We start from the raw sequence: 14,880 nt of genomic DNA, 5'->3' as shown, positions 1-14,880 counted from the left end.
GCCTAACTGTTGGCTGAGGGCATGTGTTGGGCACTCACGGTCATCAGAACTGCTTGCTGTAGCAGGGCAAGCTGAAAAACCCGGGCAGTTCCTCGCAGGTTGTAGTCTGGGCTGTGCTCTGGGTGCAGAGGAGCTGACCCTCAGGTCCTCCCTCTGCGGTGGCTCCCACTGGCCAGCACTAAGCAACTGCTTGTCCTGCCTTGTGACGGGTCCTGGTGGTGAATGGAGAAGGGGAAATGATTTTTTTTTTCCCCTACGTATACAATGAAAGGAAGCACTGTAATAAATGGAGTGAGGTAAAAAAGCTTTCCTGGCACATTACCTTCTTCATCCTGTTTGTCGGCTCCAAGTCCCACTCTGTGGAATCCCTCTGCAGGAAGGCGCTGGGGAGCATCAGGTCCCGCGCCCAGCCTCTGGACAGCTGGCTTCACCCCTCACGGAGTTAGCCCTCAGGGCCCGAGCTTCCTTGGGCAGAGCCGCCTGGCCACCCTCGGTCCCTGCCGGGAGGGGGACGCCATGTGGTGGTGTGGGCTGCTGGAGGATGCGGTGGAGTGAAGTGTGGTAGAGGAGATTCGCTTTCTCAGCTGCTGCAGAGGGGGGCTGCGTGAAAGCCTCACTAAGAGAGGAAGAGCGCTTTTCCTTGGGTTTGGGTAAAAGACGGGCTTGCATACCTTAGCACGCTGGAGCTGGCTTAGAGCAGCACCGTTTCTTTGCTGACATAGCAAAAGGAATAGTAACTTCTGGACACGAAGTGAAAGACAAAGGGGGTAGGTGGGAGGGTGGGGATAGGAAGTACTTGGACGTGTCTGCAGTGCTTCCTGTTTCTTTCTGAAAATTGTGAGTCAGATCCCTCACAAACAAAAGAAAGGGGTTCGAAAAATCGTGAGATTTGAAAAAAATAATCATGCATGGATTAATTCTCCTGAGCTTTTGGTTTTGAGCTTTCAGAGCTGGAGGCCATTTTTCACATTCCTCTGGGCAGTGGTGGCAGCAAGGAACACATGTTGTTTTCCTTTGCAACGAGAGTAGGGCATTTTTTAATATATATTCATATAGCATCAGGAAGTAGACCAATACAAAATATACCAAAGATTGCAAGGTTTGGAACCAAATGTATATCTTTGTAGTTCTAGAGTTGATTGCTTTGGCTTGAAAAATTTTTGCAACATGAGTAAGTTATAACTCTCAAGCTGGTTTGCCTTTGCTTTGAGATATATACTTTGGCACAAGGGGGAGAAAGGTGTTTTGTGTATGGCTGGATCGTGTTTGAGAATAACAGTGCTTTCCCCTGATCCAGAGGGAGGAACTGTGTTAAAAAACAAACCGACGCAGGAGGCTTAGACACAATACAGCCACACGTACCAATGTGATAACGACTGGTGTTCGATTTATTCCCAGATAGCTCTTATTTTTATTCCATAGCTAATTCATTAGTAAACACCGTTACATCATATCTAAACATTATGATTCGTCACTGGTTAAAAAAGTTAATTCATTAGTGATCGGTTACATCATTTTTAGGCACTACGATTCGTTACTTGTCATTAATTATGTATTAGTATTACATTAATTATGTATTAGGTTAACGAAAAGCCCCCCCTTTAATTACCTCACTTAGAAAACTTGTTCAACACACCTGCTCAAATTTAATAAGTCATTCGACCTTGGCTCAGAGTTCTCACTTCTCAGCAGTTTTTTAAACAAAGATCCTTGCTAATTAAAGTTTTGATAACTGAGCTGCAGAGCTCCGATAAGTAATTTCAAACAAAGAACTTTGTAAAACTGCACTTTTGCTACCTGAGAACCGAGGTTCTGTTAGCTACTAGAGCAGACTTTTAAAAGCAGACTTTAAGCGAACTTTAGAATTATAGCTTTGCTAACTCAAAATAAGATTCTGGATTGCCCAAAATATGCCCGTTTTCTTGAAGAAATCCCACAGAACTGTGCTCCTTTTCCTCAGGTAAAACATAGTTCACGTCTTTAAAACCCGTGGATTTTATGGGATTGTGGTGGGAGTGTTAGTAAGTGTGTGTAGTGTTAAAAGCAAAAATGAAGTGGGTGCCGTTCCTTCTGCTTGCCGTACCACTGAAGTGCAAGCTTTTCTACAAGATGTGATTTCTTTGTTTCTCTGCTAGTTTTTTTAGTTCCCAGGAAGTGTGCATAAGCAATAAAGGACTCCAGTTCTCCAAGCAAAGTGATTTTTTTGCAGGCATTTTTGCTCTGTTGTGGTGTCAGGGTAAAGGGTATGAGGAGAGGTGGAAGCATTTCCTTCAGCTGAAGAGAATGCTGCAGAACTGGAGGGCCTTAACGTAAAAGGCCAAACTCATTTTGTTGTAACAGCTTATTGTTGAGACACACCTAGCAGGTGATACAACATTTGGACAACTGACAGCACTGCCTCCGAGTCTGTTCGGCAGAGTCGTTGCTCTGGTATTTGTGTTGTGATACAAATCCTATCCTGTCGGTACCGGCAGTGTAGGTGGAAGCGCTAGGTCAATGAGACCATGAAAATAAAAACGATTTCTTCTACGTCTGTATTAATAAACAAACGTGCTCATGTGTGTTCTGGGGTGATGGGATCCAGCAGTCTGCACCAGCAAACGTGAGAGTGTTTCCTGGTGTGATTTTGGCACTAATGCTGTCCCTGGACCACGGGCAAGACTGGAAGCTTCTCCTGGAGTGTGCAGTCATCTTGTCCTGAGTAGATGAGGGATTTTCTGTGCTACTTGGCTTCAGACCCTGGGAGCGTTCTTGGGCGTGTTAAATTTACAGTTGTGAGTATAGCCTTGCTGCATTAAAACTAGGGGGGATGCCAGCCTCCATGGTAGTCAATTTGAAAAAAGTCTGAAGCAATTTTGAGGTTTGAACCTGCTTATTTACGGCACTTCCCCGTTTTAAAATGCTAGTTATGGAAGATTCACGCAAGTAGCACGGCAATACATTGGCTCCTTTTCCACGTTTACCTTCACGCCCACAGATTTGCACAGACCATTTTACCATCTTACAGCTGTTGTTTCTTGGCTCTCCTGCTTTCCCGTTCCTTCCCCTATGGAAGGAGAGTTCCCAAGCGTGTCCTCTTCAGGTTGCTGCTTAGCACTGGTACATATAACTCTTAAGCAGGCATGTACTAGTTGGGTGTAGGTGTGTCAGAAGGCTCTGAGAGCTGCTCCCAGCAGCTGGGAAAACAGCTCTGAAAGAAGATGGAACAGCTTCCAAAATGATCGCTCCCAATAGGAAACTGGCTCCACTCAGTTTAAAACCACATACAGTCATTGTAATTTTGAGCTGTTTGTGCCAAACTGTTTTGTTTATGCCAAAATATTATGGATATTTTTTAACTTGCTGCAGAAAAAATGAAAAGCAAAGAGAATATGCAAAAATGCATGGCCCAGCTGCAAAAATTTGTGAACATTTATCATTCCAAAATGAAAATAAAAAAGTAATCTTTTGTTGAGAGAATTGGAACAGGTGTTGTTGCAAAGTGATCTCTTATCCTTTAATGACTGTGCGTAATTCTCATTATCATCAGTGAGAGCTGGACACACATCAAAGGGTGAGCAGACCTCATTCAGTGAATTCCTGCAAACAAAGCTGCTGTCCCCGGGGGCAGAAGCAAACAGTAAAACCAGCACCGGGATTTTGGGAGCTGCTTACAGGTTGAGTACAAAGTTGATGGTGATTACGCTGTTAAATTGAAAGCTGTCTCCTTTCATCTGGAAGCAAAACCGGGCAGTGTTATACTTCCAGGGCGCTGCCACAGGAAGACGGTGGTTGGGGAAGGTCCGTGTCCCCGGTGTAAAGCCCGGCTTTGTCCCCAGGGCCAGGATATAGCATGCCGCCTGGAAGGAGACACAGCTGCTGGGCGCCCAAGTTGTGTTGCGTGGTTGTGGTGGCACGGTAGTACTGGTTGGCCTTGAAGGGATCCCTCTGGGGCAGCTAAAGGGAAGGTGCACTGAAGAAAGGTCAGATGCTCAGTTTCCGTAGAAAAGTGCTGTTTGATTAACTCCAGTGGAATTACACGTTTGCGCTAGCTCAGGACTTGCTGCCGTTTGAAGGCCTCTGAAATGAGGCAAGTCCTTTCTTCATGTGGTATCCAGGCGTATTACAAAATTTCTACTATTGCAGTATTTGGATATATGTAGAACCTAAAAAAGGGGATTATTTTTTTTTTAACTTTAAAGTTAGACACGTAAGATTTGCCATTGCTGTGTGAAATAAACACTGCAAAATGTGTGAAAGTCAGCATTTGGATTAAGAAATGTTACCCGTGCACGTTGTTACATCAGTTGGTGTGCTGAATTACTGCTGTTTATGTTACAAAATGGAGAAGGAAGTTGGTTTGATTTTTTTAGTATCTACATTCCCAGTTGTGTTTGCAGGATTGGTAAGTTGTGTGTATGTATGTGTTTTTGTCTATGTTATTGACCCAGAAGTTGTTGAGGTTTGTTGGAGACCTTACAGTAACATTTGAGGCTGGTTTGTCTACTTGAACAATATATTTACATTATGTTATTTCAGCTAAATGTAGGTCTCCTAATTCTCTCTTTTTGCTTATGCTTCCTTTTATGCAGTAAATATTGCCATTTTGATATGTAGGTGTGAATGCCTTCGCTACCATTTTTAGTCAAGTCACTTTTTGATCACTGGACGGATACTGGCATTTCTCAACAGTGTTTTTCTGGGTAAACCTTTTCCTTTGTTTTAAGTGGTGCGAACAGTGGCAAATCGAGCCTTTCCAATTCTTTTAGCCACATAGTTCTTCCAAACTGTCCTTTCGAGTGGGTGTGCACAAATACGTGCAACATAGCTTATAGAACAAAGCTGAGCAAAAAGCACAAATTCGTCTGGTGCAAGCTGAGTGTAGAATTTCTTTTAGCCATGATTATTTTCTCTCTACTGCTGGCTTTGCAAGGAACCTTGCAATGAGTTCTGCATGTCTACGTATTTTGAGACCAGTGATGCTATTAATAGGACCTCTTTTCTGAAGTCACTATGTACCATAGACATTTAAGCTGTTAAGACTGATTAGTGAAGCACATGGCTAAACTTCATGTAAAGATGCAGGCTTTCATAGTCTCAAAAATCCCATTTTTAGTTAACGATGGTCACAGTGTCAGTGTTTATGTCAATACACTAGTAATTCTACTTCATATGTGCTTTTTTACATTGGTAGAGCTGAGTGGCTGACCTGTTACAGGTAGTTTTAAGGTGTAAGCAAGCAGAGTTAAAGTTATATGTTCAATTTTTCCAGTTTACTTCTAAGTAAGCGTTGTCTTTGTGTTGGGCCAAATCCTAGACTTGTTACAGTATTTGCATTCAATATGTAGACAGTTGGAGTAAGGATTAAGTAGAAGAGCTACAGAAGTTAGATTGTACTTAAAAACTTTGAAGGACACCATAGATGCTCCTGAAAGAAAGGAAATATCTGGAGATTATCATGGATCTTTGTAGTGTGTGGCCTCTGCCCTGAAGAACATGAATAGACAAACTCATCTGAATACTGCGTGTAGGATATTACTTCAGACAGACTGTTGAACAGCTGATGAGCAGTTGCTGACTTTTTTATTTTAATGTGTAGTAATATGCTCAAAGAACTACAATATTTTAACACAGATGTTCTCTTCTACAATGTCCCACTTTTTAAAGTCTTATCTTGAAATGATCTATTTTCCAGTTTTAACAGAATTCTAATAATTAGTACAGCTTTTTAACCATTTTATGTGCAGTTAACTAAAATGGTCCTTCACAACTGTCCTCTTGAGCAATAGTTGAGCAAGCTTGATTGAAACTGAAGGAAGGTTCTTCTCTTTTGTTCCACCATGCCTCAGTGGCTGGAATCTTTTGAGAAAAACTGCATCAACATAAAAATCCTCACTCTTGACTATATATACTGTGAGTCATGCTGGCTATCTTTTAAGCAAAAGACTTCAGGAGATTCGTATTTGTATGTGTAGGCACATTAACATAATGGTTTTCTCTGTTGGAAACCTGGCAGTGAGCGTGCATGTCCAAGAGTGCAGTGTTATCCGTCTTCTTTTTGCTCAGGTGTGCAGGTACGGAAAGTGGATGAGGGCAGGAGGAGTATTGCAGCCAGGTCACCTGGGTTTCTCATCGGTTTCTCAGCCAGGCACAAGGAAAATCTCCCGCTGTTCAGGTTGAACTAGGATAAAACTCTTGCAGAACGCTAGTACCTCTGTCCTGAGATTGTTGGGGGGAGGTCTCACTTAACGTCTCAGTTATTGCCAAGTAGACAACAGACAAAGAAGAGAGGAAGGCCATGTCCAGAGGATGTTTCATCCTCCTATTTTGCACATCTGCCCTAGAGTAAGTAGTTATTGCCCTCTGCAGGTACCTGTCTCAATCTTGACTGAAAAAGGATCTTAGATGATGAATTTGACAACTTTAAGCCATCTCCAGGTGAGCTTGTTTTGCCAGTGGGTTGGTGGTGGTAGTGGGCTTCCTGCCTTTGAAGGGAGTCCAGTATACCCATTCACTAGGTGCTGATACTGCTTCTGATTCAAACAACACTTCACCCCGCAGTGCACTTCGGAGAAGGTAAGAGCATTGAGGTGAAATCTTGGCCTCAGAGACAACAGTGGAAATTTTGCCAGTAAGCTCAAAGAGAGCCAAGATTTCACCCAAAAAAGAAAGCATTAGTAATAGGAAAGTTGTCTGATCTCCCAGGTGATCTGTGTTGTTAGCGGGTCTGTATTCTGCAAGCCACTACTGCTCTCAGAAAGTTTTCCTAATACTCATTTTATCCTCTCTATGTCTTAGCTTTAAGAGAATGTGTGAATACAAATTGTATCCAAAAGCATGTGTTTTCCCGTGCAAGATACTCCTACATGGAATGCCTTTAGGCTCTCACATCCTTGTATGACAGAGGTTTTCTTTACTTTTCCCATTGCAAATTCCCAAGTCCTCTTTTGACAGCAAAAAATAGGTGTTCTTGGCACCACTGAAAAGTGACTTAACGTGTGTTGTATTAACGTGAAGATCTTGAAATACTGTGTGAATGTTTATTTATCTGGCAAGAACTAGTATGCCCAAGCTAAGCTCAGAACCATTTTCCTGGTGCGCAAAGGACTTGCCTATTACGCAGGCCAAGAAAGTTGCAAAACTGAGACTAAAATCTAGGAATCGTGTCTTCTCCCCTCCACTCGGATCTCCAAATAACATTATTCTATTGTAACCATTTGCTGTAACTCTATTCTTATTTGTTTTAATTTGCACAATGCTTTGAGTGTAAATGTAACTATAAAAGGGATAAACAAACTGAACAGGTTTCTGAAGCTTTTACAAGCTAAAAGCGTGACTGGATATAATACAATACCAAAGAGTAACAAAGTGATGTTGAGGATTTCTACCTGAATTACTGAACTGAACAGTCAAAACTTCTGTGTGGGTTTTTTTCCTGCCTCTGACATGCAAGCCTGCAGGTCTGGTTACAAGAATGTATGAATGTGCTGCCAGATAAAGATAAAAGCTTTAGGGCTGATTATTAGTGCAATTGTCAGTGCGAATGTGGAGCTGACTGCTCGCATGCTGTTGTTTTGTTTCCCAGTATATGCTTGGTATCTTGTTTTACGCTCTTCTGTCTCCATGGCATTTGATAATACAATTCAAGCATTTTCTAGCATGGTGAAGAATGGCTGAGTGTTCCTCATCTGTGTAGCTAAGATAAAAGGCACCCACATTCTTATGTTGTGCTGAGAATGGTTGTGGTGAAATTTGTCTGCCTAAGACACTTCGAGAAGTTTGGAATATTTCAGATGCATAGAAGTCTTTTTCCGGAGCGGGATAATTCATTTTAATAGTTTATTTCAACCTGTTTTAATCTTTGTTTGTAGCAATTAAATTTTGTTCAGATGTAGTGCGGTTCTATTGTAAATACTGTGTACTGCTATCCTGGCGTTTATCAAAAGGGATTTTTAACACGGAATCTCTGTAAACGGTACAGAGACTTAGTAAGTCTCTGTAGAGACTTACAGACTTCTATAAGTGCAAGGAAGACCCTTTCTATTTTCTGTGCGAGCTGGGGTTAAAGTAGGAGACCCTGAAAGATTGCGGGTATGGAAAAGCGATGATGAAATTTTTTGGCTTTGGTAAGGTGTGAGACAGAAGGACAAATTTCATACAGCGGAGCTAAATCATAGTCCGAATTCAAATGATTCACAGCTCTGATAGTCAGAAAAGGAGTATGAACTCACATTTTGGGAATGGTGAGGCATGATGACTGTAGATTTTTGGCAGGAGACCACTTGAGGCAAGCGAGAAATGGGCTGACCTGGATGCCTGATAAGAGGCTTAGTGAAATGAAAAGTGGGTGGACTTGCAGGAGAACTGGGTGGACCTGATTGTTTTGGCACGTAGGTATTTGGTGCTTGATTTCCAGGGCAGAAAAGTTTAAACCTATTGTTTGTTATTGGTTGGCTGCTTAGTGGTATGATTACACCTCTCTTCCTGAGCAGTTACTGTGTGCTGGGATATGTAATGTGTGGAGGAGACTTTGTGAGGGTTGCAGCTGGAAAGGGTTAGTTTGTGTTGGGTGGGAGTGCTCTGGATCAGTGTTTCTGAGAAGGAGGTTGTGTATGGGAAGGGATGTCTGGGGAGCAAAGGAAGGGAGGCTTTGAGGAAGGGCCCTTTGTTCAAGAGGGGTGTGGGTGTCTTTGGGATGTAACCTCAGGATGATCAGAGCAAGTGTGTTAGATTGAAGGCATTGCCTCTAGCTTAGTTTAACCTTTTTGAGGAGTAAAATACGCAAAGAATACTAAACTGAGCTCAGTTCATCCCTGTATTGTAGAATAGTTAGACATCAGTAACGGGGTCTTGCGTTTTTTAACAAGCTACACACGCATGTATGTATAGTTACATGTATCAGAGTCTGTGTGTTTTGTCTTGTGTGTTTGATTAGGTTTTGTTTTGCTGATATTGCCTATGAAGAGTGGAAGTCTGGTAGGAAGAGACGGTACATTTCAGGGTGATATTTTTTACATAAACTGAGGCCATAAAGCTAGGAAAAATGACTATTATGTGGCTCTTGGATGATGTAAAAAGCGTCTTATGTTACAAAAGTGGCCTAAAATTAATGAAATCCATCATCATTCCTTTTCTATTTTTATTCTTACATTCATTTTTGTTCTTCCAGAATGCAGCTGTATCTCCCTAGTAAATTTGAAGTAACTCATCATTGTGAACAGTTTTCCTAGGATTATGGCTATGCAACTATTCCTGGACTGTCGCGCTACACCTGCAAGTTCCTGGAAACCTTGGTGCATTTACCTTTAGCCTGTTAGGTAACGAGAGGAGCTTACGGGACATGGAGCCGTAAAGCCAGGTTCCTCTCTTTTCTGCCAGCGTACCTGCCTTATCAGTTATACTACGATCACTTAGTCCTGCTGCTCCCATTGGTGTGTCCTTCCTCCTGTTTCCCTGAATTCACAGGGAGCCTCCGCTGGTTCTTCAGACTCATTCTGGTTTTAGTTTCACTAAAAGTCATTTCAAAGACTGCTGCTCTACCTGGTAGAAATACTTAGTGGTAACTACTGCAAGTTATCGTTTCCTGCTTCTGCCCAGTACCCAGAGTGACGTTAGAAGCTGTATGGCAAGTTTGGGAAGTTTGAAGTTTTTTATATTAGGCAAGATGTGAATACAATCGTATTGGGAGAGGTTGATCGTGTCCTTTTGTTGCTGGAGCAACAGAATGGAAGGCACTCTCTTTGAAACTGCTGACGAACACGTTTACACAGGTGTCACCTTATACGTGGAATTAACTGCTGCAAGATGTTACTAAATTGAATGCTTACGCGTGTTTGCCTCTCCATGAGGTGAGAGAGGACAGACTTAACCCCACCAAATGATGAGGGAGAATGAAGGGAGAGGAAGATGGTTCCAGGACCCTGCGGAGGTTCGTGTTTTCACCGCTTCATGTGGTATGGTGAAGCCAGCTATTCTGGCTGAGGCTGACAGAGTTGGAAGCTGCCTTTACCTTTTACCTCTGCCTCTACTGAGAACACCGCATGGACTCATAGGCTTTGCTTTAGATCGTTTCAATTCTTGTTTAATGTGGCTTTGTACACTATAGTGCAAGGTCTTAATGGCTTAAATACCTGGTAGTCTGTGAAGCTGGCTGCGTGTGGTGGCATGGTGAGGAATTGCTTCCCCTGCAATGAATAGAAAAACTTTCGCTGGCTTCAGTGGGAGAGTGACTGGGCAGCTAACACAAGCAATCCCACGAATGTTGTTACTTTCAGACCCTAATTCTGTGGTTACTCAATACGAAAGGTTATGTGTAAAGTCCAGGGCTGTAATTATTATTTTGACTTTTCTGGTGACTTAGGCACCAGTGAACTGCTATACAACAGTGCAACAATTACTTGGAGGCATTGTGCATAAACCAGATACATATTGTGTTCAGGGAAGAACTTGCACAAATAGAAATCATGTCTTACATGTAAAGGAAACTTCATTATTTATGTGCTACTAATATATGAAAAACTGAAATAGTCATGTTGTATCTGCCAGGTACTGAAGGACAACAGAGTGGGCAAAGCAGTACTATCTGCAGTCCAGCTGAAGAAATGAACCCTTTGAAGTTAGCCAAATTTTCTTTGACATGGTGGCTTGAATGTTGGTGTAATAATTTAAATTAGTATTTGATAGTTTGCAGATTTGATGGCATAATATAGTAAATTCTGCCGTTATCAGAAAAGTCTTGTCTGCTACAAGACTTTGGCTTCCTGTGTAAACCAGCAATAGAGTCATCTTAAAACATGGTCTCATGGTCTAACAGAAGCTACAGGTGCCCAGGATCCTTTGTAGTCAACCCTCTTGTTTGGTTTCACACATCTCAAATGGACTGTGTGCAAGTCGCAGAGGTCACGAGTTGATGGTTGTTTAATACAGCCACCTGGCAGGCTTCAGTAACAAACCAACAGCTGCCTTTTGGATCAGTCTAAAGGGTGGGATTTGAGTGTTTTGAATTGTGTGTCAGAGGAAGTGGTCTCAGAACAGGCTGAAGTCTGGCATCGTGTAGTGTGCAGCTCAGCTCTCGCTATGGCACTGTAACTGGCACATCCACAGGAAACCTTTTGGAAGGACATATTGCTGGAACACAGGATAAATGTCATGATAAGGAAATTTAGGGGATGAAATTGTTGGAAGACTGCCACAGAGACAAAGCAGTGCTTCATTCAGAAGTTTGTCTGGTATTATAAGATAACTTGTAAGAAACAACGGTGTCAGAAGTTGGGGCACTGAGCAGTGGCTCAGGAGGTGATGATCCTGGTCTGTTGTGCCACTGTCCTGCCACATGTCAGTTAACCTTTGCCCTGTTGTTTTGGGCCCACAGGATGGGAGTAGCAGCAGCTCCTTTCTCTGTCTTCTCTGATGTCTTTGGTTCCTAAGGACAGCAGAACTCGTTTATGGTCCTTGTCTTTGTGCCTTTAGAGAATGCTTAAATGGAAGTGATTGGTATTGTTTAATGACTGTTTTCTGAGCCTTGGAGGTGTAACGTATTTGAACTGCAGCTAACTGGCTCAGAGAATGTGCAGGATATTGTTTGTTTTACTTGGCACCAGCACTTTATTTTCTGTATGGCTTTTGTTACTGTGATGGGGCACCACAGTGGAAGTTTTGCATTTCGTCTACAGTTATAGCTGTCACGAGGGTGCACAAGGTGTCATCAAGGAACACAAGATGCTCCTGCTCAGCTTCCAGAGTACTGTCCTTCATCCTGACAATGCTTAAGGGTCAAACGTTATGGGTCCTTCCAAAGGCCTTCAAGGAATTTTGTCCAGGAGGGAGCAGTCTTGGCATTACGAACCTTGGGCAGAACTTCTGTTAAGGTAGTCCTTTCCAGTTTCTTCTGTGGCTTCAGCTCCTAGGTGGTGTTCACAGGAGGCTTTGGCCTGTTAGATCGTAGACAAAGGGCATCTTGCAGGACTGATTCTTCCTAAGTCCTGCTTTCCAAACCTCACTTTGTCCTTGTTAAGCTTGGTCTTAACCTAGACAGCTCCCTAAAGGCCATGGCAGATTGCCTGCCTGCTCCTGGGACTGTTACTTCAATTCTACTTTTGCATCCGTTATGAGATCTGAGCTGCTGAGTTCCAAAATTCTTTATTGTTTTCACTTCTGTTTCTGGGAGCTACAGCCACAGCGTGCAGCTTGTCAGCTGCTAGTGGCAGAAAATTCATGGGCGTGCGGGGGAATTGTTGTGAAGTAGCAGGGCAGTAATGTGACCTTAAACATGATTTTTCTTAAATAATTGTTTGAAACAGGCAGATTATTTACAGGATGAGTCCTGAAAGGAAGATTATTTTGTTTAGGAAGTTCTGTGACAAGATTAACAATCTATATTTTTAAATTTTATTGTTCGTTTAACTTCAAAATATTGTGAGAAATATATTTGATTTATTAAATTTTCTGCTGTGGATTAAATAAATGCTTATTCATTTTAACCCGTAGTGCTTTGCATGTCCTTTCATGGATCCAGTCCGAGTGCCTTCCCAACACTTTCCTCTGAGGTCTTTTTCCAGGGCTCATTCAGGTGGTTCAGGTCTCTCTTGATTTTGAGTTTTGGATTATGCCCTAGGGTAATGGCTGTGAAAATCCGGCAGCCGCAGAAAAAGAAACCGTTTCTGATTCAGGGTTAATGGGTTGGCATGAAAGAAAACAAGGATTTTACTTGTAACACCAGTGTAGCAATGTACAGTGTAACAAAAAGAATCGAGTGAAGAAGGATCTGAAATACAGGCCGTAATTTAGTGCCACAGAAGAAATTTGCTTTCTTGAAGGAAAATGTTGAACTGTCTTGATTATGCTTAACTAAATAATAGTTTCTAAGGTTTTTTTGGATCAAATTGGAGGACTGTGTAGCGTCAGTAGCTGTGATATGACAGGTAAGTCTCTGCATTTGGGTACATTGAAGTCAAATGCATGTTGTAGTAAGTCTAATCACTTTTGTTTTTCTAGGTTAGTGGATGACCGCTGTGTGGTTCAGCCAGAGGCAGGTGACCTTGCTAATCCTCCAAAGAAGTTCAGAGGTCAGTAATTGGAGATTTTTTTTTTTAATGACCAGCTGATGCGTATAACTTCCCAGATGACTTCAGTTTGTGAACACATTGTCGAAGTTTCAAACTGGAATGAGAATGATAGATTTTGAGAACTAAATACTAAATCAGCAAAGACACAAGGGCAGGGGAAAACATGGGGAAAGGGAGTAGTTTTCCTGTGGTCCAAGAGACGGATTGGTCTGCACTGGGCACTGTTCAGCTGATCACCTGCTGTGCGACCAGCTCCTTGCTCCAGCCCTGCTCTTACTGTAAATGGGAAATAAGCTAGTGAGGTTGAAAACTACTTGAGCCTGCTGGTTTGTTTTTTTTAAAACTCAAAACAACATTTTAAGGACTACACCCAAGTATTTTGTCAGCTTTTTGTACTACTTTGGCTTAAAACTGTATCTGTTTTTTCACAGCTTTTAGGCATGACCTTGTAGATCTGGGTAATAAGGCTGTTTTGCTTATTGGAAAAAATAACAATGCACTGACAACGTGCAGTTTCTACTTCTTGAATGCTAAAAAATACTCCTGTGGTATCAGAAGGGAAAGAAATAAAACCTCTCAGTCTCGTCTGTACTTGATTTATACGCTCTGCTCTAGCTGTGCGACGTTGAACCTTTCTAGCCTGATCAGAACTCCATTTGGCTTAAATGGGCTTGAATTCACACCTGTTCAGAGACAGAGACAGTTATGGCTTGCCTGGTTTACAGCAAGGAAAATGCATTTCATGGCTGCTTGTACCTATCTCAAGGAGTTGCACTACATTATTCACCTTATTTTATTTCTAGTGTTCATTATACTGCAGTATATATATGGTATTATTGCAAAAAAGTTGCATTTAAAACATTGAAGTTCTGCTTTCACAGAATATTCAGGAAGCATTAGCAGTTGGTTCTTGTTCCAGCTGTGAGCATTCAGCGCACTGCTAGATCTTGGAGATTGTGAAAGTGAGGATGTAATAAATTTCATTCACTTCTGTGATGTCATGGAATAAATCTGGCAGAGGAGGGTGGGGACAGCATCCAGTTTTCCAGTGTGGCGTTCAGGCTACCTAACTGTGATTTCATCCTCTTGCTGCCTGCAGTTACGTAATTCACAGCATACGTGTTGCACAGCATTTCGGGTGGGGATTCTTTGGGCAGTATTTCTGTCACCCTGAACCCAAAGTAGGAAGTATTCCGGTTTCTAGATGAGACAGGGGTCACTGAAAAAGATTTCCTTGTGATAGTACAATTACAGAATACATCCAAATGCCTACGATCAAGGAGACAGGCAGAGGTTAAAAAGACAATCTTTTTTTTTAAATTTTCTGTCGTGGTTTAGGATTTCGGCTCCAGGGCAAAGGGGGGCTCCTCCCCCCTTGTTTGTTGGTTTGCCGCCTTTTGTTAAGGTGTGCTCAGGTAGTGTGGAGGAAGGGGCTACCAGCCCCTGTAACTTGTCTTGCGAAAGGCAACCCTGGCTCCAATTTCACACCTGCCCCGACCCAAACCATGGCAGTCAACGCCTCTTGGAATAACACTATAAATTAGGAAGGGGAGCAGGTTTATTGCTCTTTTTGGCGTGCTCTGAAAGAGGAGAACCACTGAAGCAGTCATCCTGGCAACAAGAACTTTTCTTCATGTATATACTAGGGCAGTAAAGATCTTCCGTGTTGCAAGTAGCCTTTTAACTGTGTTGATTACGGGCGCGGAGAAGTCAAGAGAGACCAGGTTGCAGGGACCCGGAGCCCCCACCCACCGTACTGAGAAATGATTTATCACCGGCGAGGGAAGAGAGGAGGATGGGTTGAAGAGCCGAGAATGAAGGAACCGCTGGAATGCCG

At 42.5% G+C, this 14,880-nt stretch overlaps 1 protein-coding gene across 1 annotated transcript in view; it reads left to right on the top strand.

Annotated features, from left to right (window-relative positions):
* Positions 1-12,972: 12,972 nt before the first annotated feature.
* The window catches only part of LOC104494599 (inositol 1,4,5-trisphosphate receptor type 2), a gene marked incomplete at both ends in the record, with an annotated part of 73,843 nt that continues 71,935 nt past the window's right edge, over positions 12,973-14,880 (top strand). The window contains one exon of the mRNA XM_010137461.1: positions 12,973-13,043. Coding sequence (XP_010135763.1) covers positions 12,973-13,043 — 71 coding nt within the window. The remainder of the gene's footprint in view (positions 13,044-14,880) is intronic.

This window comes from Buceros rhinoceros, unplaced genomic scaffold (genome assembly GCF_000710305.1).
Source record: "Buceros rhinoceros silvestris isolate BGI_N320 unplaced genomic scaffold, ASM71030v1 scaffold1676, whole genome shotgun sequence".
NCBI lineage: Eukaryota > Metazoa > Chordata > Aves > Bucerotiformes > Bucerotidae > Buceros > Buceros rhinoceros.
Note: the sequence above shows the minus strand (reverse complement) of the source record. Positions and strands in the feature narration are given on the sequence as shown.